The sequence below is a fragment of the Mus musculus genome, chromosome 16 (assembly GCF_000001635.26).
Source record: "Mus musculus strain C57BL/6J chromosome 16, GRCm38.p6 C57BL/6J".
NCBI lineage: Eukaryota > Metazoa > Chordata > Mammalia > Rodentia > Muridae > Mus > Mus musculus.
In genome coordinates this window covers 16,016,469-16,043,672 of record NC_000082.6, presented here as the reverse complement: position 1 = coordinate 16,043,672, position 27,204 = coordinate 16,016,469, and the positions used below count along the sequence as shown (strand labels likewise).

Genomic DNA, 27,204 nt, shown 5'->3' with positions numbered 1-27,204 from the left:
GACAGGGTCTCACTGTATTGACCAGGGTAGCCTCAAATTTACTGAGATCTACCAGGGGCTAGGATTAAAAGTGTACATTGCCACGCTTGGTCTAATTATCTGCTTTTTACTGATAGGAATAAGTTCTATGAGCAGATGTGGATTTAGCTCATATCCTATTAAAATGGCTTTTTCATAAATCCTTTATACATATTTGGTTTTAAATATTTGAATTTCTTAAACCTTAAAAAACCTTACTTGTTCTAGTATCTCATTGCATATTCACATGCATATGCTGGGTAGTTCAGAATGCCATATTCCAAATCATGTTCTATCAAGTTATTTGTTAAATGTGTTCTAAAGCCCTTGAATTATATTTATTCTTTTTTCTTATTTTTTATTGGTTATTTTATTTATTTACATTTCAAATGTGATCCTCACTCCCAGTTTGCCCTCCACAAGCCCACTATCTTCTCTTCCCTTCCCTGCCTCTATGAGAGTGTTCTACCCCTTCCCACCCCCATTCCTGCCTCAGTGTCTTAGAGTTCCCCTATCCTGTTGGTCATCAAGCCTCCACTGGACCAAGGGAGTCAGTGCTGTCACATAAGGTAGTCCTCTGCAACAAATCCAGCTGGAGCCATGGGTACCCCCTCTGTATTCTTTGGTTGGTGCTTTAGTCCCTGGGAGCTTTGGGGATTTGGTTGGTTGATATTGTTCTTCCTATGAGGTTGCAAACCTCTTCAGCTCCTACAGTCCTTGACCTAACTTCCCCACTGGGGTCCCTGCACTCAGTTCAACGTTTAGCTGTGTATATCCGCATCTATATTGGTCAGGAATTGGCAAAGCCTCTCAGGAGACAGCCATATAAGTCTCCTGTCAGCAAGCACTTCTTGGCATCTGCAATAGTGTCTGGGTTTGGTGTCTGCATGTGGGATGGATTCCCAGGTGGAGCAGTCTCTGGATGGCCTTTCCTTCAGTCTCTGCTCCACTCTTTGTCCCTGTATTTCCTTTAGACAGGAGCAATTCTGTGTTAAAATTTTTGGAGATGGTGGGTGGCCCTATTCCTCAACCGGGGGGCCATGTCTAAACTCTGGATATGGTCTTGACAGGTTCTCCCTCCCCTTTGTTGGGTGTTTCAGTTAATGTCATCCCCAAGGGGTCCTGGAAGGCTCATGCTTTCCTGGCATCTGGGATTTTCTGGTAGCTACCCCCAGTTCCCAATCCCACATTGCTACACACCTCTGTTGAAGTTTCTGGCTCTCTGTACATCTCCTCCAACTCCTCCCATAACTGATTCTTCCCCTCTTTTTCTGCTCCCCCTCTTCTCTTCCTCCCAAGTCCCTCCCACCCTCTACTTCCCTTGATTATTTTGTTCCCTATTCTGAGTAGGAACTTTATTATCCACACTTTGTTCTTCCTTCCTCTTGAGCTTCATGTGGTCCATGAGTTGTATAGTGGGTATTTTACACTCTTGCCTAATATCCACATATCAGTGAATACATACCATGTGTGTTCTTGTTTTAGCATAAAATGGGCTATAGATATCTGTTAAATCCATTTGGTCTATAATTTCTGTTAGTTTCACTGTGTCTCTGTTTAGTTTCTGTTTCCATGATCTGTCCATTGATGAGAGTGGGGTGTTGCAGTCTCCCACTATTACTGTGTGGGGTGCAAATGGTGCTTTGAGCTTTAGTAAAGTTTCTTTTATGATAGCATAGATGTTCAGAATTGAGAGTTCATTTTGGTAGATTTTTCCTTTGATGAGTATGAAGTGTCCTTCTTTATCCTTTTTGATAATTTTTGGTTGAAAGTCAATTTTATCTGATATTAGAATGGCTATTCCAGTTTGTTTCTTGGGACCATTTGCTTGGAAAATTGTTTTCCAGCCTTTTACTCTGAGGTAGTGTCTGTCTTTGACACTGAGGTGCATTTTCTCTATACATCGAAATGCTGTGACCTGTTTATATATCCAGTTTGTTAGTTTATGTCTTTTTATTAGGAAATTGAGTCCATTGATGTTAAGAGATATTAAGAAAAAGTGATTGTTGCTTCCTATTATTTTTGTTGTTAGAGGTGGAATTATGTTTGTGTGGCTATCTTCTTTTGGGTTTGTTGAAAGAAGTTTACTTTCTTGCTTTTTCTAGGGTGTAGTTTCCCTCATTGTGTTGGAGTTTTCCATCTGTTATTCTTTATAGGTCTTGATTTGTGGAAAGATATTGTGTAAATTTGGTTTTGTCATGAAATATCTTGGTTTCTCTATCTATGTTAATTGAGAGTTTTGCTGGGTATAGTAGCCTGGGCTGGCCTCTGTTTAATCTTAGAGTCTGTATGAAATCTGCCCAAGATCTTCTGGCTTTTGGATTCTCTGGTGAGAAGTCTGGTGTAATTCTGATAGGTCTGCCTTTGTATGTTACTTGACCTTTTTCCCTTACTGCTTTTAATATTCTTTCTTTGTTTTGTGCATTTGGTATTTTGATTATTATGTGACGGGAGGGATTTCTTTTCTGGTCTAGTCTATTTGGAGTTCTGTAGACTTCTTGTATGTTCATGTGCATCTCTTTCTTTAGGTTAGGGAAGTTTTCTTCTATAATTTTGTTGAAGATATTTACTGGCCCTTTAAGTTGGGAATCTTCACTCTTTTCTGTACCTATTATGTTTAAGTTTGGTCTTCTCATTGTGTCCTGGATTTCCTGGATATTTTGGGTTAGGAGCTTTTGCATTTTGCAGTTTCTTTGATTGATGTTTCAATTTTCTATGGTATCTTCTACACTTGAGATTCTCTCTTCTATCTCTTGTATTCTGTTGGTGATGCCTGCATCTATGACCCCTGATCTCTTTCCTAGGTTTTCTGTCTCTAGAATTGTCTCCCTTTGTGATTTCTTTATTGTTTCTATTTCCATTTTTAGATCCTGGATGGTTTTGTTCAATTCCTTCACCTGCTTGGTTGTGTTTTCCTGTAATTCTTTAAGGGATTTCTGTGTTTTCTCTTTAAGGGCTTCTACCTGTTTTCCTTTTCCCATATTTCTTTATGTCCTTCTTAAAATTCTCTATCATCATCATGAGATGTGATTTTAAATCTGAGTCTTGCTTTTACGGTGTGATGGGGTATCCATGACTTGCTGTAGTGGGAGAACTGGGTTCTAATGATTCCAAGTAGCCATTGTTTCTGTTGCTTATGTTCTCACACTTGCCTCTCACTATCTAGTTATCTCTAGTGCTACCTGCCCTTGCTGACTCTGACTGGATCCTGCCCCTCCTGTGATCCTTGCTGTGTTACAACTCTTCAGGATCCACCTGTCTCTGTGATTCTGGGATCCTGTGATCTTGGGTATGTTTGAGCTCCTGGGAGTCAAGCTGCCTCTGAGATCCTGAAATCTTGGTGTGATCACGCTTCTGAGATCGTGTTGTGTCAGAACTGCCGGGAGTCAAGCTTACTCTGGGTGTTGCAGGGGTAGGTGGGGAACCAGAGCCCTGGGTTTCCTCTGGGCACAGGTACAAGTTGGAAGGAACCTGTCCCTCTGGCTGGGCAGTGGTTTGTGTTTCCTTGGTTCCTATGGGGGTCCCAGTTATGCTAGGTGTGGGAAGGATGTGGTGGTGTCAACTGTGATCTTGAATGTATCAGGAAAGCTGCAGTGCTCTTGGGTATCGAGCTTTTCTCTGTGGTCTTGTGATCCTGGGTGTTTCAGAGTCCCTGGGAGTTGGTCTTACTCTGGGTGTTGTAAGAGTGGGTGCAGAGCCAGCACCCCAGGTCTGCTCTGGGTCCAAGTTCAGACCAGAAGGAATCTCTGCCACTGGTTGAGCGAGGGTTCCTGCGTCCCTGGATCCTGGGGGACCCAGTTAGTCCAGGTGTTGGAGAAGGTGTTGGCCTCTCCTGTGGTCCTGCATGTTTCAGAGCACCTGGGAATCAGGCTCCCTTTGGGTGTGCAGATTCAAACTGGGAGGAACCCGTGCCACTGACCAGGTGGGGGTTCCTGTGTCCCTGGATCGCCGGGGTCGCAATAACTCCGGGTGTTGGGGCAAATGTTGTGGCCCCCTCACTTGTGATCCTGGGCATGTTAGAGCATCTGGGAGTTGAGCTTACTCTGGGTGTTGTGGGACTGGAAAAGAATTCATCTTGTTTGGAATATTGTTAGGATTTACAATGTTCCAAAAATGAACTGTGCCTAATAATGTGGTCCATCTTATGTTTTTGTAAGTATTTTTAGATAGAATCAAAGATAGTTGTATTCTAACACTACTTGTGTGTTTTTGTAATTGTTTTCCTTTTGTGAACTCAGGATTTCTACATGTTCTAAGGTAACCACTGAGTTTCTGTTACCTTTTGCTACCAGGATAGGTAGTTCTGAATTCCTGGTGTGATTGTACATCACATATTGTGGCTACAAGACCAGGAACCTGTGGCAGCTTACTATCTGGACTTTAGCTGCGTGTCCAGTACTCAGTAATGCAGCAGATTTTGAATCCCTGGACAGGTCTGTAGTCAGAAATATGTAGGACAAGTGGCACTTCTGTAGTGTTTGACATAAATCCCCAATACAAGCATAAATTTTTGAATATACTTTGAAAATATGTCTAAACATACTACAAGCATCAGTTTAATATTCTACATGTTCATGTCCTTCCCTAATTCCATTTCCTTCCTGTGCTCAAAAAAGGGAGACAGGTACCAAACTGTGAGAAACAGTCCTTATGAACAGTGCTGTGACAAATTGGTGGGCCAGCTCAGTGTACCAGCCTATACTCCAGCACTTAGTCAGGAGAATGGACAGGAACCTTTGTACAAAACAGATGATTGAAACAGAAGTGAGAGAAGAAGTGGAAATGGAAATGAAACTGTGAATAACTCAAAACTTGCCTTTGCCGTCAATCATTTGGTCTACAATGGTTGAGGGACTGGTGATACTGAGTGTTATTTGCAGGCCTATTTTGTTATTCTGAATTAATTTTTCATTTTAAAAATTAAACAGCAACAGAAAAAGATAAATATATTCATAACCTGTAACTAATAGCACATGTTGATCTTTGACCTCTATGCTCTATCTTATTATATGTGTTATAGTAAGAACATTAAGTGAGATTGATTTGAAATCTCCCAGTTTCCCTTCTGAGCAGTCTGTTTCTCTGCAGAGACATGGCCTACTCTGACATATTTTGTCCTTCCTTACCACATTTTTTAATTCCTACCAGCTAACCTCCTTCCTTTCCCCTCCCCATTTTGTTGCCTGAGTTACCTAGACTAGCTGTTAACTCAAGATTTTCTTTTCTTGGTCCCTCAAGTAGCTAGGACTATAGATGAGGTGTACCACACCCAACATGAAACTCTGCAAAGAGGGCCGGGTGTGGTGGTGCATGCCTTTAATCCCAGCACTGGGAAGGCAGAGGCAGGTGGATTTCTGAGGCCAGCCTGGTCTACAAAGTGAGTTCCAGGACATCCAGGGCTACACAGAGAAACCCTGTCTCAAAAACAAACAAACAAAAACTCTGCAAAGATTTTTGTGGGGAATATTTTGTGTGCCACACCCTATTCTATTCCAACCACTTGATCTTATTAGTTGAGTCTCCAGGACCACCCACAACTACCCAGTTCTTTGAACTTTTACATTGGTACAAGGTGTCCATAAATATTATTGCATCGGTTCACCTTCGTCTATCTCCTCTCATTCTCTCAGATGTTCACTGGAGCAAGTGGCATGAACTGTTTCATAGATGAGGCAATTGAGAAGATGAAATCTATGTAATTGGCCGACCTTATAAAGAGAGGCACTACTGAAATCCAGATCACCTCTACCCTTCTAAATCCTTACCCCAAATATCCAGCAATCCATGAACACTCTTATAGGCGTTACCTTTCCTGTTCCCGGTACACAATATCTAACAGAAGCAAGGGCACCAACATTCAGTTTAAGTGGTTATAGATTCTTGTTCACAAAATGTGCAGGAAGTTTCTAAGTGTTGTTTTTTGTTTGTTCTCTTCTGTCTTCTAGGCAGAAAATCTGGTGTATTAACTGTGAAAATTCTAGAACTGCATGAGGAATGCAGCATGCAAGTTGCAGTATGTGAGCAGTTAGCAGGGCCTCCAATCACCAGCCCTCCCGGAGGACTAGCTCCTAGACCAGGAGCCTACCTGAAGGTACTCTTCACCAGAGAGACTGCAGACCACTTGATGGGGCATCCCCAGGACATCATTTACATCTTCCCTCCTTGGTGAGTGTAAAGAACTGAGTCTACCAGTTGTTAATCATTAAGGTTACCTTCCATAGGAGATCTTTCTAGAGCATCATAGCCAGTGGTCATTTATAGTCTGCAGTGACCTCTCATGGTTCTTAGGATCACTTGTGAAATGGCATCAGGCTACCTGTGGATACAGCTCCTAGATTGTTTCCTTCTTATATGTGTGTGTGTGTATGTGTGTGTGTGTGTGTCTGTCTGTCTGTCTGTCTGTCTGTCTGTGCAGATTGGAGAGTGTGTGTGCATATGAGTACAGTTTTCCTCACAAGTCAGGAGAGAGAATCAGATTCCTGAGAACTGCCCCACAACTCTTTTTTTTTTTTCCCCCGAGACAGGGTTTCTCTGTATAGCCCTGGCTGTCCTGGAACTTACTTTGTAGACCAGGCTGGCCTCGAACTCAGAAATCCGCCTGCCTCTGCCTCCCAAATGTTGGGATTAAAGACGTGCGCCACCACGCCCGGCGCCCCACAACTCTTATAGGCAGTTGTGAGCCACCCTACCTAGGTGCTGGGAATTTAACTTGGGTCCTCTACAAGAGCAATAAGAATTCTTACCTCCTGCCGGGCAGTGGTGGAGCACGCCTTTAATCCCAGCACGTGGGAGGGATTAAAGGCGTTTTGCAAAGGAAAAATTTCTTTATAATGTTATAAGGACAAATGCTTATAGATTATTGTTAGGAACTATGTTATTTTAATAAAATAGTGGATGTAGATTCTCCTTCAATAATCATGACTTCACCAGCAGTGTGAAGGTTTTCAGTACCAGGCGTGGTCTCTTTCTTGTTAAGCAAGTCTTAAAATCTAATTAGAGAACAATGGGATGACAGAAGGAATGCAGAAGAGGATACAAGTGATCTAATAGGGAAGTGGGAAGGAGGCCTCCTTGAAGAGAGGGAGGAAGCTAAAATAACACAAATGGCTAAAAACCTACAAGGAATCAACCATTAGCTGTAGCATATATTAATAAACAACAAATACACACTGTCTCTGGCTAGGCACCGGCTGGCAGTCTCGGTCTGTTCTTAGCCTGGCACATAGGCCGAGACTGCATTTTTTCCCTTTAACCAAAGCCTGTCCCATCAAAATTGGCTCTGCTTATCCAAAGCCCGGAAATGACTCTCCACCTTGTGGCTGGTTGCTGCCAAATCCACTCCGCACTCTCAAATTCCTGTGGCTAGCTGGCCTGTACTTCTTGCAAATCCATGCCCTGCCATACTTACCTTTCCCTTGGAGCCTGAACACGGATCTGCCATGGATCTCAGTTGAATCACCCTGAGAAAGCAAACACCAGACAATCTTAGACATCAACAGATAACAAAATCGTTGGGCGCAGAACCTAGCATCCTAATCTTCCCAAATCTTCTGGTGGCGGATCCAGGACCCACCACTCATACTAACAGCCTCCGGCCTCCTACATGTTGGTTGCCTTGCTCCTGTTGTCCAAAAAGCAAGTTTCTTTCTCCTGTTTTCCCCTCTTCCTCTCCTGACCTGAAAGTTCTGCCTCCTCGCCCAGTGATTGGGTCTCACAGATGTCCTTTGCTGGTTTCCTCTTTAGTATCCAATCAATAGTGGGGGGGGGGGGGATTCCACTATAATTAGCTTTTTACTTAAAATAGTATAATGCACATAATTGAGGTAGAAGCATACTACTGCTTATCACTGCCATGCTGGCTGTTGGTATGTTTCATAAGACACCAGTGGCTAGGACTGTAGGTTGCATCTGTCCTTTGGAAGCTTGCACAATGCCTTTTGGTACCATGAAAGCTAGTCTTCAGGGAGGAGGCACTCAGATTAGTTCTACCCAATAATAGTTCTCTCCATTATGTTTATTTATCTTTTTAGCCCAACATAATACTTCCTGTATTTTCCTTGATTTCTTTTTTTTTTAATATATAAAAAATCTTAGACTTTTTATGTAGTGAAAATTTTTCTTCCTCTTTCAGTTATGGCAGAGAGGTTTCGTGGGTAGTATTAGTATGTAGTTAGTGTTGGTGTTAGTATAGTGGGTAGTAACTAGTAGTTGATGTTAGTGTATGTTCCTGGAATAGTCTTTCAGGACTTGGAATGCAATCTCGAGGCTCCTCTGGCTTCTGATACTTTCTTTGAGAAATCAGCTGTTACTAGTGGGATTTCCTTCATAGGTGACTTATGTTCTCATTCTCTTGTACTTTCTTTTTTTTTTTTAATAGTTAATGTTTTGAATATAACATGCTGTGGGGATTTTCTTTTCCAGCCTTGTCTATTTAGTGTTTTTTTGTGATTCTGTGTTCATATGGATGTGTCTTTTTTAGATTGGAGTAATTTTCTTCTATAACGTTGCTGAAGGTCTGGTCTGCCACTGACTTGGGATTTTTCCTCATCAATTCCTATAATTAGAAGATTTGGACTTCCCATGGTCTCACAGATGTCCTTTGTTGGTTTCTTTTTGTTTCTTTTCTGCTTTTTGTTTTGTTTTGTTTGTTTTGAGGGATAGAGTTTTTCTGTGTAGCCCTGGTTGTCCTTAAACTCACTTTGAAGACCAGTCTAGCCTCAAACTCACAGAGATCATCTGCCTCTGCCTCCCAAGTGCTGGGATCAAAGGCGTATGCCACCATGCCCAGCTTGTATTGCTTTTCTGTATTTTAATTTTTTTTTTATGTTCCTTGATATTTTGGTCTGAATCCTCTATTTTATCTTTGAGACATTGTGCTTGATTCATTTCTAATTGTAAAGCTTTCCTTTGCATTTTCTAGTTAGACTACTGGGTTTTTCAATTCCATCTTAATTTAGTCCTAAGTGTTCTCCAGCATTTCTATCTCTATTGAATTTTATTTTCAAATCTTTGATTCTTTGTCATTTCCATCAACCTTATGTTTGTATTGTTTTTGTTATCACAGAAGGAGAAAAGTTAAGCTCTTTCTTGAATTTTTTTTATGGTGTGCGTGTGTGTGTGTGTGTGTGTGTGTGTGTCCTTACTTTTAAAACTCCTTGAATTCTTTGAGGAAATTTATGATGATTCCTTTAATGCTTGTGCCCTGGAGTTGATCTGGATCATTCTCCTTAGCATTTGGACAAGCTGGTAGGTTTTAAAGAACATAGTAACATAGTGGCTTGATCTTTAATATTCTTGGTATTCCTGCCATGAGATCCAGGCGTGAGAACTTCATTAGTTTTTAGTATATTATAGATGAAGAAGGGTCAAAGAAGAGAGAAGCTGTAGGGTTCAGTTCAGCCTAGAGCAGCAGTTCTCAAACTTGCAGGTTGAGGGGTCACCTAAGATCATCAGAAAACACAGTTTACATTACATAACAAAAGCAAAATTACAGTTTTTTTAAAGAAGTAGATAGAGTTTATTCAAATTTAAACAATATAACATCAAATAATGAGAGCAAGGACATTTATTTTTATTCCTTTTTGACGATATGGCAGAAAACCAATTGATATTTGAAATGTAGAATTGACTGTAGCTTTTCTTTCCTAAGTTTCTCTTTTCCAACTTATGGAAATATAAGTAAGCATTAAAATATTTCTGCTAAACTTTGTTACTTTTAGCAATAATCTAGTCACCAAAATGCTATTTTCAGAATAGGTTCTTTTTTTGCATATTTTATTTTTGTGCTATCATTAAAACTTCGTAGTTTTATATCTATGCTAAGACATATGTCCTTTGACTCTAATTAATAGTTTCATTTTCTATAATCAACTGTGTTACTCTTCTGGATTTTATGGCCTAATATGACATAAGATCAAAAAATCCTTTAATTGTATTCTAATTAGTTAACCTATTATCACAGCCCCACTAATACCATAGGAGATCATTATCATTTGTTTCTTTTCTCTTCTATTAGTTTTGCCAATCGCAACGCTCTTTTGTCATATCTCATTTTTCAAAGTTGAAGACAACTTTATTAAATCAAGGGCATGGTTTGGCCCAGTCCTGTCCATCTTCTGCCTATCAGTCAAATGTTCTGGATAAATTCTAGGAAAAAAAATGTACTTCTTTGAATAAAATAATCAAAAGAAAATAAAAATGTAGAGATTAGTTGACTAAAGGATATCTTCTGAAATCTCCTGTTAATTAGCCTGATGAATATGTGAAGAATGATATATACTATGGATAAGACAAGAATGTGAAATATAATCAGAATTTGACATTGATGAGACCATGATGGGTCATTATACATTCTTTTTTTAAAATTTATTTAATTTTTTATTTTCTTTTTTTATTAGGTATTTATTTCATTTACATTTCCAATGCTATCCCAAAAGTCCCCTACCCACTCGCCCATCCACTCCCCCACCCACCCACTCCAACTTCTTGGCCCTGGCGTTCCCCTGTACTGAGGTAGATGAAGTTTGCACAACCAATGGTCCTCTTTTTCCACTGATGGCCGACTAGGCCATCTTCTGATACATATGCAGCTAGAGACACAGCTCTGGGGGGTACTGGGTAGTTCATATTATTGTTCCACCTATAGGGTTGCAGATCCCTTTAGCTCCTTGGTTACTTTCTCTAGCTCCTCCATTGGAGGCCCTGTGATCCATCCAATAGCTGACTGTGAGCATCCACTTCTGTGTTTGCTAGGCCCCAGCATAGCCTCACAAGAGACAGCTATATCTGGGTCCTTTCAGCAAAATCTTGCTAGTGTATGCAATGGTGTCAGCATTTGGAGGCTGATTATGGGATGGATACCCGGATATGGCAGTCTCTAGATGGTCCATCCTTTCGTCTCAGCTCCAAACTGTGTCTCTGTAACTCCTTCCATGGGTGTTTTGTTTCCAATTCTAAGAAGGGGCAAAGTGTCCACACTTTGGTCTTCATTCTTCTTGAGTTTCATGTGTTTAGCAAATTGTATCTTATATATTGGGTATCCTAAGTTTCTGGGTTAATATCTACTTATCAATGAGTACATATTATGTGAGTTCTATTGTGATTGGGTTACCTCACTCAGGATGATGCCCTCCAGATCCATCCATTTGCCTAGGAATTTCATAAATTCATTCTTTTTAATAGCTGAGTAGTACTCCATTATGTAAATGTACCACATTTTCTGTATCCATTCCTCTGTTGAGGGGCATCTGGGTTCTTTCCAGCTTCTGGCTATTATAAATAAGGCTGCTATGAACATAGTGGAGCATGTGTCCTTCTTACCGGTTGGAGCATCTTCTGGATATATGCCCAGGAGAGGTATTGCAGTGTCCTCTGGTAGTACTATGTCCAATTTTCTGAGGAACCGCCAGACTGATTTCCAGAGTGGTTGTACAAGCTTGCAATCCCACCAACAATGGAGGAGTGTTCCTCTTTCTCCACATCCTCGCCAGAATCTGCTGTCACCTGAATTTTTGATCTTAGCCATTCTGACTGGTGTACGATGAAATCTCAGGGTTGTTTTGATTTGCATTTCCCTGATGATGAAGGATGCTGAACATTTTTTCAGGTGCTTCCCAGCCATTCAGTATTCCTCAGGTGAGAATTCTTTGTTTAGCTCTGAGCTCTATTTTTTAATAGGGTGATTAGATTTTCTGGAGTCAACCTTCTTGAATTCTTTATATATATTGGATATTAGTCCCCTATCTGATTTAGGATAGGTAAAGGTCCTTTCCCAATCTGTTGGTGGCCTTTTTGTCTTATTGACGATGTGTTTTGCCTTGCAGAAGCTTTTCAATTTTATGAGGTCCCATTTGTCATTCTCGATCTTACAACACAAGCCATTAGTGTTCTATTCAGGAATTTTTCCCCTGTGCCCATATCTTCGAGGCTTTTCCCTACTTTCTCCTCTATAAGTTTCAGTGTCTCTGGTTTTATGTTGTGGTCCTTAATCCACTTAGATTTTACATTATTACAAGGATATAGGAATGGATCAATTCACATTCTTCTACATAATAACCGCCAGTTGTGCCAACACCATTTGTTGAAAATGCTGTCTTTTTTCCACTGGATGGTTTTTGCTCCCTTGTCAAAGATCAAGTGACCATAGGTGTGTGGATTCATCTCTGGATCTTCAATTCTTTTCTATTGGTCTACTTGTCTGTCACTATACCAGAACCATGCAGTTTTTATCACAATTGCTCTGTAGTACAGCTTTAGGTCAGGCATGGTGATTCCACCAGAGGTTCTTTTATCCTTGAGAAGACTTTTTGCTATCCTAGGTTTTTTGTTATTCGAGATGAATTTGCAGATTGCTCTTTGTAATTCGTTGAAGAATTGAGTTGGAATTTTGAGGGAGATTGCTTTGAATCTGTAGATTGTTTTTGGCAAGATAGCCATTTTTACTTTATTGATCCTGCCAATCCATGAGCATGGGAGATCTTTCCATCTTCTGAGAGCTTCTTTAATTTCTTTTTTCAGAGACTTGAAGTTCCAATCATACAGATCTTTCACTTCCTTAGTTAGAGTCACCCCAAGGTATTTTATATTATTTGTGACTATTGAGAAGGGTGTTGTTTCCCTAATTTCTTTCTCAGCCTATTTATCCTTTGTGTACAGAAAGGCCATTGACTTATTTGAGTTAATTTTATATCCAGCTACTTCATTGAAGCTGTTTATCAGGCTTAGGAGTTCTCTAGTGGAATTTTTAGGGTCACTTATATATACTATCGCATCATCTGCATAAAGTGATATTTTGACTTCTTCCTTTCCAATTTGCATCCGCTTGATCTCCTTTTGTTGTCAAATTGCTCTGGCTAGGACTTCAAGTACAATGTTGAATAGGTAGGAGAAAGTGGGCAGCCTTGTCTAGTCTCTGATTTTGGTGGGATTGCTTCCAGCTTCTCACCATTTACTTTGATGTTGGCTACTGGTTCGCTGTAGATTGCTTTTATCATGTTTAGATATGGGCCTTGAATTCCTGATCTTTCCAAGACTTTTATCATGAATGGGTTTTGGATTTTGTCAAATGCTTTCTCCACATCTAACAAGATGATCATGTGGTTTTTGTCTTTGAGTTTGTTGATATAATGGATTACGTTGATGGATTTCTGTATATTGAACGATCCCGGCATCCTTGGGATGAAACCTACTTGGTCAGGATGGATATTTGTTTTGATGTGTTCTTGGATTCTGTTAGTGAGAACTTTATTGAGGATTTTTGCATCGATATTCGTAAGGGAAATTGGTCTGAAGTTCTCTACCTTTGTTGGGTCTTTTTGTGGTTTAGTTATCAGAGTAATTTTGGCTTTATAGAATGAGTTGGGTAGAGAACCTTATGCTTCCATTTTGTGGAATACATTGTGAAGAACTGGGATTAGATCTTCTTTGAAGGTCTGATAGAACTCTGCACTAAATCCATCTGGTCCTGGACTTTTTTGGTTGGGAGACTATTAATGACTGCTTCTATTTCCTTAGGGGATATAGGACTGTTTAGGCCATTTACCTGATCTTGATTTAACTTTGGTACCTGGTATCTGTCTAGAAACTTGTCCATTTCATCCAGGTTCTCCAGTTTTGTTGAGTATAGCCTTTTGTAGAAGGATCTGATGGTGTTTTGGATTTCTTCACGATCTGTTGTTATGTCTCCCTTTTCATTTCTGATTTTGTTAATTAGGATGCTTTCCCTGTGCCCTCTAGTGAGTCTGGCTAAGGGTTTATCTATCTTGTTGATTTTTCTCAAAGAAAGAGCTCCTCCTTTGGTTGATTCTTTGAATAGTTCTTCTTGTTTTCACTTGGTTGATTTCGCCTTTGAGTTTGAACATTTCCTGCCATCTACTCCTCTTGGGGGAATTTGCTTCCTTTTGTTCTAGAACTTTTAATGTGTTGTCAAGGTGCTAGTGTGTGCTCTTTCTAGTTTCTTTTTGGAGGCACTCAGAGCTATGAGTTTTCCTCTTAGAAATGCCTTCATTGTGTCCCATATGTTTGGGTATGTTGTGGCTTCATTTTCATTAAACTCCAAAAAGTCCTTAATTTCTTCATTCCTTCCTTGATCAAGGTATCATTGAGAAGAGTGTTGTTCAGTTTCCACGTGAATGTTAGCTTTCTATTATTTATTTTGTTATTGAAGATCAGTCTTAATCCATGGTGATGTGATAGGATGCATGGGACAATTTCAATGTTTTTGTATCTGTTGAGGCTTGTTTTGTGACCAATTATATTGTCAATTTTGGAGAAGGTACAATGAGGTGCTGAGAAGAAGGTATATCCTCTTGTTTTAGGATAAAATGTTCTGTAGATATCTGTTAAGTCCATTTTTTTCATAACTTCTGTTAGTTTCACTGTGTCCCTGTTTATTTTCTGTTTCCACGATCTGTCCATTGGTGAAAGTGGTGTGTTGAAGTCTCCCACTATTATTGTGTGAGGTGCAATTTGTGCTGTGAGCTTTACTTAAGTTACTTTAATGAATGTGGCTGCCCTTGCATTTGGAGCATAGATATTCAGAATTGATAGTTCCTCTTGGAAAATTTTACCTTTGATGAGTATGAAGTGACCCTCCTTGTCTTTTTTGATGATTTTGGGTTGGAAGTCGATTTTATTCGATATTAGAATGGCTACTCCAGCTTGTTTCTTCAGACTATTTCCATGGAAAATTGTTTTCCAGTCTTTCATTCTGAGGTAATGTCTGTCTTTTTCCCTGAGATGGGTTTCCTGTAAGCAGCAAAATGTTGGGTCCTGTTTTTGTAGCCAGTCTGTTAGTCTATGTCTTTTTATTGGGGAGTTGAGTCCATTGATAGTAAGAGATATTAAGGACAAGTAATTGTTGCTTCCTGTTATTTTTGTTGTTAATGTTGGCATTCTTTTCTTTTTTTTTAAGATTTATTTATTTATTATATGTAAGTACACTGTAGCTGTCTTCCGACACTCCAGAAGAGAGAGTCAGATCTTATTACATGTGGTTGTGAGCCACCATGTGGTTGCTGGGATTTGAACTCCGGACCTTCAGAAGAGCAGTCGGGTGCTCTTACCTACTGAGCCATCTCACCAGCCCGGCATTCTTTTCTTGTGGCTGTCGTCTTTTAGGTTAGTTGAAGGATTACTTTCTTGTTTTTTCTAGGACATGGTTTCTGTCCTTGTATTCGTTTTTTTCTGTTATTATCCTTTGAAGTGCTGCATTCGTGGAAAGATAATATGTGAATTTGGTTTGGTCGTGGAATACTTTGGTTTCTCCATACACAGTAATTGAGAGTTTGGCTGAGTATAGTAGCCTGTGCTGGCATTTGTGTTCTCTTACTGTCTGTATAACATCTATCCAGGATCTTCTGGATTTCATGGTCTCTGGTGACAAATCTTGTGTAATTCTGATAGGCTTGCCTTTATATGTTACTTGACCTTTTTCCCTTGCTGCTTTTAATATTCTATCTTTATTTAGTGCATTTGTTGTTCTGATTATTATGTGTCACGAGGAATTTCTTTTCTGGTTCAGTCTATTTGGAGTTCTGTAGGCTTCTTGTATGTTCATGGGCATCTCTTTCTTTAGGTTTGGAAAGTTTCTTCTATAATTTTGTTTAAGATATTTGCTGGCCCTTTAAGTTGAAAATCTTCATTAAATTAATTAAATCTTCATTAGGATCTTTTTGCCTTTTGTATTTTCTTTGATTGTTGTGCTGATGTTCTCTATGGAATCTTCTGCACCTGAGATTCTCTCTTCCATCTCTTCTATTTTGTTACTGATGCTTGCATCGATGGTTCCAGATTTCTTTCCTAGTGTTTTCATCTCCAGCGTTGCCTCACTTTGGGTTTTCTTTATTGTGTCTACTTCCCTTTTTAGGTCTAGTATGGTTTTGTTCATTTCTATCATCTGTTTGGATGTGTTTTCCTGTTTTTCTATAAGGACTTGCAACTCTTTAGCAGTGTTCTCCTATATTTCTTTAAGTGAGTTATTAAAGACCTTCTTGATGTCTTCTACCATCATCATGAGATAGGCCTGTAAATCCGGGTCTAGGTTTTCGGGTGTATTGGGGTACCCTGGACTGGCTGAGGTGGGAGTACTGGGTTCTGATGATGGTGAGTGCTCTTGGTTTTTTTTTTTTTTTTTAGTAAGATTCTTATGTCTGCCTTTCGCCATCTGGTAAACTTTGGAGTCAGTTGTTATAGTTGTCTCTGGTTAGAACTTATTCCTCTCGTGATTCTGTTATTCTCTCCCAGCAGACCAGGGAGACTAGCTCTCTCCTGAGTTTCAGTGGTCAGAGCACTCTCTGCAGTCAGGCTCTCCTCTTTCAAGGAAGGTGCACAGATGTTGGGAGCCGCGCCCACATTCGCCGTTACAAGATGGCGCTGACAGCTGTGTTCTAAGTGGTAAACAAATAATCTGCGCATATGCCGAGGGTGGTTCTCCACTCCATGTGCTCTGCCTTCCCCGTGACGTCAACTCGGCCGATGGGCTGCAGCCAATCAGGGAGTGACACGTCCTAGGCGAAATATAACTCTCCTAAAAAAGGGACGGGGTTTCGTTTTCTCTCTCTCTTGCTTCTTACACTCTTGCTCCTGAAGATGTAAGCAATAAAGTTTTGCCGCAGAAGATTCTGGTCTGTGGTGTTCTTCCTGGCCGGGCGTGAGAACGCGTTTAATAACAATTGGTGCCGAATTCCGGGACGAGAAAAAAACTCGGGACTGGCGCAAGGAAGATCCCTCATTCCAGAACCAGAACTGCGGGTCGCGGTAATAAAGGTTCCCGTAAAGCAGACTGTTAAGAAGGATTCAACTGTATGAATTCAGAACTTTTCAGCTGGGGAACGAGAGTACCAGTGAGTACAGCTTTACGAGAATGAAGACAACCCATTTTGGATACCAGAAAGACTCACCCGAAAAATCCAGACTGACCAAGGGAATACTGATGTCCCTCGTCTTGGTGATGTCCAGGGCGTCAATAATAAAGAGAGAGCAGCGTTGGGGGATAATGTCGACATTTCCACTCCCAATGACGGTGATGTATAATGCTCAAGTATTCTCCTGCTTTTTTACCACTAACTGGGAACTGGGTTTGGCCTTAATTCAGACAGCCTTGGCTCTGTCTGGACAGGTCCAGACGACTGACACCATTAACACTTTGTCAGCCTCAGTGACTACAGTCATAGATGAACAGGCCTCAGCTAATGTCAAGATACAGAGAGGTCTCATGCTGGTTAATCAACTCATAGATCTTGTCCAGATACAACTAGATGTATTATGACAAATAACTCAGCAGGGATGTGAACAAAAGTTTCCGGGATTGTGTGTTATTTCCATTCAGTATGTTAAATTTACTAGGGCAGCTAATTTGTCAAAAAGTCTTTTTCAGTATATGTTACAGAATTGGATGGCTGAATTTGAACAGATCCTTCGGGAATTGAGACTTCAGGTCAACTCCACGCGCTTGGACCTGTCGCTGACCAAAGGATTACCCAATTGGATCTCCTCAGCATTTTCCTTCTTTAAAAAATTGGGTGGGATTAATATTATTTGGAGATACACTTTGCTGTGGATTAGTGTTGCTTCTTTGATTGGTCTGTAAGCTTAAGGCCCAAACTAGGAGAGACAAGGTGGTTATTGCCCAGGCGCTTGCAGGACTAGAACATGGAGCTCCCCCTGATATATGGTTATCTATGCTTAGGCAATAGGTCGCTGGCCACTCAGCTCTTATATCCCATGAGGCTAGTCTCATTGCACGGGATAGAGTGAGTGTGCTTCAGCAGCCCGAGAGAGTTGCACGGCTAAGCACTGCAATGGAAAGGCTCTGCGGCATATATGAGCCTATTCTAGGGAGACATGTCATCTTTCATGAAGGTTCAGTGTCCTAGTTCCCTTCCCCCAGGCAAAACGACACGGGAGCAGGTCAGGGTTGCTCTGGGTAAAAGCCTGTGAGCCTAAGAGCTAATCCTGTACATGGCTCCTTTACCTACACACTGGGGATTTGACCTCTATCTCCACTCTCATTAATATGGGTGGCCTATTTGCTCTTATTAAAAGGAAAGGGGGAGATGTTGGGAGCCGCGCCCACATTCGCCGTTACAAGATGGCGCTGACAGCTGTGTTCTAAGTGGTAAACAAATAATCTGCGCATATGCCGAGGGTGGTTCTCCACTCCATGTGCTCTGCCTTCCCCGTGACGTCAACTCGGCCGATGGGCTGCAGCCAATCAGGGAGTGACACGTCCTAGGCGAAATATAACTCTCCTAAAAAAGGGACGGGGTTTCGTTTTCTCTCTCTCTTGCTTCTTACACTCTTGCTCCTGAAGATGTAAGCAATAAAGTTTTGCCGCAGAAGATTCTGGTCTGTGGTGTTCTTCCTGGCCGGGCGTGAGAACGCGTTTAATAACACACAGATATCTAGTGTTCAGACTTATCTCCTGGTAGAAGATGAAGGCCCGAAACAGGACCTGTCCCAGAAGCTGTTAGCTTCTGTAGTCAACACTGTCACCTGTGCAGACTAGTCTCAGTGGAGTCTGGGAGCCAAGATGTATCTCGCAGATGCTCAGTCAAAGCCCTCTCTGGCCAGGTGGACACCTATCCTCTGGCAAGGAAGGTGTCCAGATGTCTGGAGCCTGAAAAGGGGGCTGCCTCACAATCTCTGTGCCTCCCGCCTGTTCCAGAAGCTCTTAGCTTCTGTAGTCCACACTCTCACCTGTGCAGAGTAGTCTCGGTGGAGTCTGGGAACCAAGATGTCTCCTGCAGATGCTCAGGCAAAGCCTTCCCAGACTGGGTGGACACCTATCCTCTGGCAGTGAAGGTTCCCGGATGTCTGGAGCCCAAAAAGGGGGCTGCCTCGGGTCATTATACATTCTAAGGTACCACATGTTCTCAACTGTTCTGTAATTCTAAAGAAAGCTTCGTTATCTGTTAATAATATTATTGTTCAGGTGCATTCTTTTATTAGATTTTTTTTTATCATAATTGAAGTACAACTTTTCTCCCTTCTCTTTCCCGCCTCCAAATTTCCCATAGACCTCCCCTCACTCCTTTAAATTAATAGCATCTTCTTTTATTTATTGGCACTGGACAACAACTAATGTCCCATTATTTTTTAGAGAGTTGATCAAAAGGAGGTAATATCAAAATACAACTGACAACAGGTTGGCTACTATTGCAACTGTCATTAATAATAGTTGGCCACTTATATATCATATTAGGGAAGAGACAGTTTTGCATTTGGAACAAAATACCTCCAGGTATAGCTGCTCAATCTTTTACAGAAGCTAGGGAAATGGGTTATTGTGTTCCATATTGTGGATATGATTATTAACAGAGATGGGTTTTTGTCTGTGATAAAACTATACCTATGAAAAAATTAACAAAGTACAAATGTAGTTTTCAACATGCACATTGGCCTTCAGCTGGGTCCCTGCAGCTGCTGGAACTGGTTGTTATGTGTTGTCCCTGGCATGATAGTAGTGCTTATTAGTTGTTTTGTTGTTGTTGCTGCTGCTGTTGTTGTTATTACTGATGCCACTGTAACAGCTATGTCTTCTCTGACAACAATGCAGGCTACAGTAATTCTCCATGGCAACTCCATGTCCCAGATGGCTACTCAGATGTCAGGTTGTCCAACTGGGACAGCCTGACCTGGGAGGAGACAGTACCCAAACATGTAGCCAGCCCTTCAGTAGTGGGTTTTTGTCTTGGCAGAATCCAGCAGTTGTCTCTCCTGTATTCAAGTTTTCCCATTTTGGATAGCATTTTGTGTGCAGTATGAAGCTTGTCATCCTTAATATCATCTCCAAATATAAGTTCTTAGATGATCACTTTCTTTGAAGTGGAATGGTGGTACCTTAGTGCCAGGAGCAGATCTGGTGGCATTTCAGCAATTCATCTTTATTCCTTGGCATGTGATTCCTTGGAGATTATTATCTATGTGGATTTATTTATCCATTTTTTCTCTTTTAGTTTATTATCCTTCTCTGTATTCAATTTTATTTAAACCCCTTTTGTTGGAATATCTTTTCTTAATGTTCCATCATTTTCTTTAGACATTTCTCTTGTCCAGTGGTCTCTGGATTCCTTAGTTGGATGACTTTCTTCTCAGGTTCAGAGATTCAGTCCATTATCATCAAGGCAGGAAACAAGGTAGCATCCAGGCGGGCGTGGCACAGGAAGTGGTGAGAGCTCTACATCATCATCCAAAGGAAGCCAAAAGCAGACTGTTCTCAAGCAGCTAGGAGAAGGGTCTCCCAAAATTACAGTTTTAAATAGTAATAAAAATGAATACTTTTGTTGTTATGTGGTGGTTTCATTGTGAGGGTTGCAGCATTAGAAAGGTTGAGAACCACTGGGTCTAGAGGTTGGAAATATCTTGGGTGGGATAGAATCCGTTAGACTGAGGAGATGGGGCTGCTATACAGGGTGTGTAGATGGCAAGGAAGGACCGATGACGCTGCTGCAGAAAGGATGTTCAAGAAAAGATCAGCATTACGGAGCAGGATAGATTCTGGAGGAGGGTGTGGGGTATGTGGGGATAACCATTTTCACAATATTAATCCTGCTGATCCATGAGCTTTGGGGAGTCCTAATTTTCTGATATCTTCATTTTTTTTTCTTCAATGTTGTAGAGCAGTGGTTCTCAACTTTCCTAATGCTGCAACCCTTTAATATGGTTCCTCATGTTTTGGTGATCCCCTAGCCATAAAATTATTTTTGTTGTTACTTCATAACTGCAATTTTGCTAATGCTATGAATTGTAATGTAAATAATTTTGTAGATAGAGAGGTTTGCCAAGAGGGTTGTACCTTCAGATTTGACCAAACCTCACCACAAGTTGAGAAATGCTATCTTGGAGTTTTTATTATACAAGTATCTTACTTCCTTAGTTGGAGGTACCCCAAGATTTTTTTGAGAGAGTTGTGAAAGATGTTTTTCCCCCTCTGATTTATTTCTCACTGTGTGTATATAAGTTATAGATTTTTTGTGTGTTAACTTTGTATCCTGCTATTTTGCTGAAAGTATTTATCAGCTGTAGAAGTTTCCTGAAAACTCTTTAGGATCTTTCCTGTATAAAATTGTATCATCTGCAAGTACAAATACTTTGTCTCCTTTCCTTTGCTATTGAATCCTCCTTCATTCCCTTCAGTTGTCTTATTCCTCTAGTGAAGACTCCAAGTTATATATTGACTAGATATGGAAAGAATGAACAACTTTGTCTTGTTCCTGATTTTAGTGGAAATTCTGTGTGTTACACATTTCTCTTTTAGAACATGTTGATCATGGGCTTCTTGTAAATTGCCTTTTTATGTTGAAGTATTTCCTTTGTATCAGTAATCTCTCTAGGACTTTTATCATGAAGTAGTGTTGGATTTAGTCAAAGACCTTTTCCACATCTAATGAGATGACTATTTGGTTTCTGTCCTTTTGTCTGTTTATATGGTGGGTTGCATTTATTGATTAATGTTCATTCAACCATTTCTGCATCTCTAGGATGACGCTGACTTGAGTGTGGTGGATAATCATTATTTGATGTGTTCTTAAAATTATTGAAATAAAATAATTTGCTATTATATTATTGGGATTTTTTTGTTTAAGAGAGATATTTGTCTATAGATTTTTGTTTCATCTGGTTTTGATATCAGGATAATGCTTCATAATAAGTGTTTGGAAACAGTCCTTCATTTTGTAGTTTATGAATAGTCTGGTGAGTAGTAGTGCTTCTTTGAGTCTGGTAGAATTTTATGCTGAGTTCATTTGGCCCTAGGCTTTTTCTGGTTGGGAGATTTTAAATTACTCCTTATATCTCAGTAGGGCTTATCAGTCTATTTAAATAATTTCTTCATCTTGATTTAATTTAGTAAGTTTTATATATCTAGAAATCTATCACTTTCCTCTAGGTTTTCCAATTTGGTGAAATACATGTTTTAAAGTGATGTCCTTATAATTATCTGGATTTCCCTTGTCTGTTGTACTTTTTCATCTCTAGTTTTATTAGTTGGGATCCTCCTAATTTTATTAATTGAGTAAAATTTCATCACATATGTAGTTTTTTTTTCCAAAGAATCAACTCTTTGTTTTAAATGTTATTGTTTCTATTTCATTAATGTCAGCCCTGAGTTTGATTCTCTTGTGTTGCTGTATTTTATTAATCCACTCTAATCTCCCTGGCTGCAGCGTGTTCCTTGCTAGCGGGCCCAATGCTCTGGATTCTGGAATGACAGACAGACAGGCAGACACACACACACACACACACACACACACACACACACACACACACACTCACTCACTCACTCACACAGCCTTATACTTAATATGCCTTAATTCAGCTCAATGGCTGGACCACTCCCAAATCTCCACATTGTTTACGTCTCCCCTCTGATTTTCCTGAATTATTACTTATCAGGATATTATATAATATCTATATTCTATCTTTGCTACCCTGTACTCAATGGGGGCGGGGGACCCATTGGGACTGCACTTCCCTGGCTCTTACATGATTGTCTGCTCTCTCTTCTGCAGCTCTCAAACCTGTTTCCCCAGCATGGTGGTACTAAATCTTTTTCTTCCTTGGTTACCTTGCCCAGGAAATCTAAAGTCCCACCTCTGTCTCCCTCCCTCCAGCTGCTTTATTTACCAGTTAGAGCTAACTAGGGACAGGGACCTGCATAATCTTAAGTTCAGGATTATCTTGTAATTTTTGGGAACCCAGTTAACATAATACAAGTGTTAAATCAAATCCACAATAATTTTGCCCCTTTTAATTTTGGAGGAGGGTGCTGTTTCTTCTTGTTTTTCTAAAGCTCTCAAGTGTCTCATTACATTATTAATAGATCCCTTCAGGTTTTTTGATGTAGACATTTAGTGTTATTAGTGTTCCTCTCATCATTTATAGAGGTTTGAGTATATTGTGATTTCATTTTCATTTAATTCTAAGAAATTATTTCTCTCTTGATTTCTGCTTTCATCTAATTTCTATGCAATAGTATGCTGTTTAGCCTCCGTGAGTTGCTATCTTCTGTTTTCTATTCTTGCTGTCCAGTTATAATTTATGATGGTCAGAGCGAATGCAGAGTGTTACTTCAATTTTCTTATCTGTGTTGAGATGACCTTTGAGGTCAATCTTGGGAAAATTTGGTGAACTCCTAAAAAGTAAATGTATACTATAGTCTTGATTGAAGTGCTTTGTAGTTATCTGTTAGGTTTCTTTGTTTGTGATATTGTTCTGGTTAGTTTTTGTTGTCATCTTGACATAGGCCTGGGTTATCTGAGAAAAAGAACCCTCAAGTTAGGAAATGTCTCAATCACATTGTCTTGCAGGAAAGGCTGTAGGGCACTTTCTCAGTTAATGATTGATTTAGAAATGCCCAGCCACTGTGGGTTCAAGCCTATTATTAGTACCCCTTATGAACATCCTTTTCTCCTCAAGTTGCTTTTGGTCATGGTCTTTATCATAGCAATATAATGCAAACTAAAATAGATGCTATTTAAATTCAGAGTTCTTAGATTTGCTTTGTGTCTGGATGACTTGTCTGATAAGAATCAGGCACTAAAGACACCCACTTTTACTGTGTTTCAGTTTAGTATGTGATTTTAGATCTAAGTGTTTCTTTTGTGAAATTATGTACTTGTGCATGGTATGTGTGCTGGCCAGTTTTATGTCAGCTTTATACAAACTATAGTCATTTTGGAAGAGAGACCCTCAAATGGCAAAATTCTCCAGCTCGATTGACCTATTGAGAAGTCTGAAGGACATTTTTTCGATTGATGAATGATATGGGCGTTTTGAGCTCATTGTGGGCAGTTCCACCCCTTGACAGATGGTCCTTGATGGTTTAAGAAAGCAGCCTGAGCAAACTATGGTGAGAAGGCCAGTAAACAGTGTTCCTCCATGGCCTGTGCATCACCTCCTGCATCATTGTTCCTACCTTGAGTTCCTGGCCAGACTTTCCTGAATGATGAACTTGAAGCTGTAAGATGAATTAAAGTCTTTCCTTCATAATTTGTGTTTGGTTATGACATTTTAATCACAGCAATGGAAACTCTAACTAAGATAGTATGTAAATATTAAAATTGTAATATCCTTTTGGTAGATTTTTCTTTTATGAGTATATGTACCTCCCTATCTCTTCTGATGAGTTTTGGGTTGAGGTCCATCTTGTCAACTATTAAGATAGCTAGACCTTAAATTTCCATCCTTCTAACCTAAGGTGGTATCTGTCTGTTAATATGATATATTTCTTAGAGGTAGCAAAAACAAACAAAGCTATAAGATACACAATGTTTATAAAAGTACTGTCAAGTCCATTTTATATTGGCCACTTACTGCTGAGGTTGTACAGATTTTAGGACACATACATAACTGAAAAGAGATCAAGAAGGATACAAATAGGAAATAAAGAAATCAAAGTGTTCTTATGCACAAATTTTATGATTTTATGCATAAAACACACTAAAAATTCCATCAGGGAACTTTTACATCTGATAAACACTTTCAGTAAAGTAGCAGGATGCAAAAATTAACTCAGAAAAATTAGGAGTCTTTGTATATACAAATGACAAACTAGCTGTGAAATAAATCAGAAAAAAGCACCTTTTAACAATGACCTCAAAAATGTGCATGTATGAGAGCGTGTGTGTGTGTGTGTGTGTGTGTGTGTGTGTTTGTGTGTGTGTGGAGAGAGAGAGAGAGAGAGAGAGAGAGAGAGAGAGAGAGAGAGAGAGAGACCGACCTTAGGTAACTATAACCGAGCAAGTGAAAGACTTGAATAATAAAAACTCTTTGCATTAAAGAAAGAAATGGGTAAAGACCTCAGAAAATTGAAAAATCTCCCGTGCTAATGAATTTGTAAATTAATATTATGAACATGGCCATCCTGCTAAACATAATTTATTTTCAAAAGTCCATATCAAAATGCCAGCATAATTCTTAACAGAAATTGAAGCAATGTTTCTTTTTTTTTTTTAATTTTATTTGATAGACAAGCTATTTTTTGCTTCATGTGAAAACATAAAAACTCAGGATAGGTAAAAACACTACTGCATAATTAAAGTAATTGCTGAACATAACACTATCTAAGGTTTCAAGTCAAAAAATAAAAGCAGCTTAGTTCTGACATAAAAACAGACCCATTGATCAATGGAATCAAATTGAACACACAAACATAATTTCACATGCTTATGGACACCTGAGTTTTGACAAAGAAGCCAAGAATACACATTAGAGAGAAGAGAATCTTCAACAAATGGAACAAATGGTGCTGGTAGAATTGAATAGTTGCATGTGCAGGAATTCAGATAGATTCATTCTCTCTCTCTCTCTCTCTCTCTCTCTCTCTCTCTCTCTCTCTCTCTCTCTCTCTCTTTCTCATGTGTGTGTATGTGTGTATCACCATATCACCCTGACAAAAACTCAACATCAAGTAGATGAAAGCCCTCAACGTCAGACCCCTAATTTGATAGAAAAGAAGTAGTTCAATAATGTCAGACTCATTGGCACAGGAAAAGTCTTTCTGAGAAGGAAAACAATAGCACATCACTAAAACTGGTAGTTAATAAATGGGACCTAAAGAAGCTGCAAATCTTTTTTTTTTAATTTAATTTTATTTTTTACACTCCATATTCCATTCCCCGCCCCCTATCCACCCTCCATCTGCTCCTCATCCCACACCTCCTCCCCACCCCACCCCACCTCCACATCGAAGCCCAAACACCCCACCCCACCTGACCTCTAAACTCCTTGGGGCCTCCAGTCTCTTGAGGGTTAGGTGTATCATCTCTGAATGAATACAGACCCAGAAGTCCCCTACTGTATGTGTGTTGGGGGCCTCATATCAGCTGGTGTATGCTGTCTGTTTGGTGGTCCAGTGTTTGAGACATATCAGGGGTCCAGATTAATTGAGACTGCTGATACTTCTACAAGATTCCCCTTCTCCTCAGCTTTCTTAAGCCTTCTCTAATTCAACAACAGGGGTCAGCTGAAGCAGCTGCAAATCTTATGTGTGTCAAAGGACATCATCATTTGCACAAAGTGACAGGCTATAGAATATAAAAAGATCTTCATTTTTTACACATCTGATACGGTTAATATCCAAAATATATAAAGAATAAAAATAACTGAACATCAAGAAAGTAAATAAGTGCTTCCATTGTGCTTCTGCACCCAGGAGATGGGGCTGTTCTACAGCCCTCTGAGCACAGGTACAGCCAGAGGAAAGCTGGTCTCCAAGTAGTGTTCTGACACCCAGGCTCAGAGGTGAGATCTCCAAATTTTTTTTCCAGTGATTGTCTAAGGTGGGACCAGCCAGAAGTACACAGGACACAGGAGCAGTGGATCAGCTAGGACAGGGTCCTTCCAGTTGCCATCTGCATCCAGGAGCTTGGACTGTTCCACAGACCTCTGTCTTAAGGGTCCTACCAGGGGAGAGCTGGTCTCCCAGGAGGGCTGACTCCCAGGCGGGCTTACAGGTCCACAAGTGGGACAAGCTCAAGGCAGAGAAAGAAAAACCAAATAACACCAGAGATAACCAGATGGCAAAAGGCAAGCACAAGAAACTTAACAACAGAAACCAAGACTACGTGGCATCATCAGAACCCAATTCCCATAACACAGCAAGTTGTGGATACCCCAACACACTGGAAAAGCAAGATTTAGATTTAAAATCACATCTCATGAGGACTTTAAGAAGGACAGAAATAACACCCTTAAAGAAATAGTGGAGAACACAGGAAAACAGGTAGAAGCCTTTGAAGAGGAAACACAATAATTCCTTAAAGAATTACAGGAAAACACAATCAAGCAGGTGAAGGAAATTGAACAAAGCCATCCAGGATCTAAAAATGGAAGTAGAAACAATAAAGATATCACAAAGGGAGACAAGCCTGGAGTTAGAAAATCCAGGAAAAAAATCAGGAATCATAGATGCAAGAATCACTAGCAGAATACAAGAGATAGAAGAGAGAATCTTGGGGGCAGAAGATACCGTAAGACATTGGCACAACAGTCAGAGAAAATGCAAAATGCAAAAAGCTCCTAACCCAAAACATCCAGGAAATCCAGGACACAATGAGAAGACCAAATGTAAAGATAATAGGTATAGACAAGAAGGAAGATTTCCAACTTAAAGGGCCAGAAAATATCTTCAACTTCCCTAACCTAAAGAAAGAGATGCCCATGAACATACCAGAAGACTGCAGAGCT

General features: G+C 40.0%; 1 protein-coding gene across 7 annotated transcripts in view; it reads left to right on the top strand.

The window, feature by feature from the left end:
* Positions 1–27,204, top strand: part of Spidr (scaffolding protein involved in DNA repair) — a 257,628-nt gene that overhangs the window by 103,179 nt on the left and 127,245 nt on the right. For all 7 annotated transcript variants that reach the window (NM_001355731.1, NM_146068.4, XM_030249064.1 and 4 more), the window contains one exon: positions 5,964–6,183. In NM_001355731.1, the coding sequence (NP_001342660.1) occupies positions 6,020–6,183 (164 nt within the window). In that variant the 5' untranslated portion in view covers positions 5,964–6,019. The remainder of the gene's footprint in view (positions 1–5,963; positions 6,184–27,204) is intronic.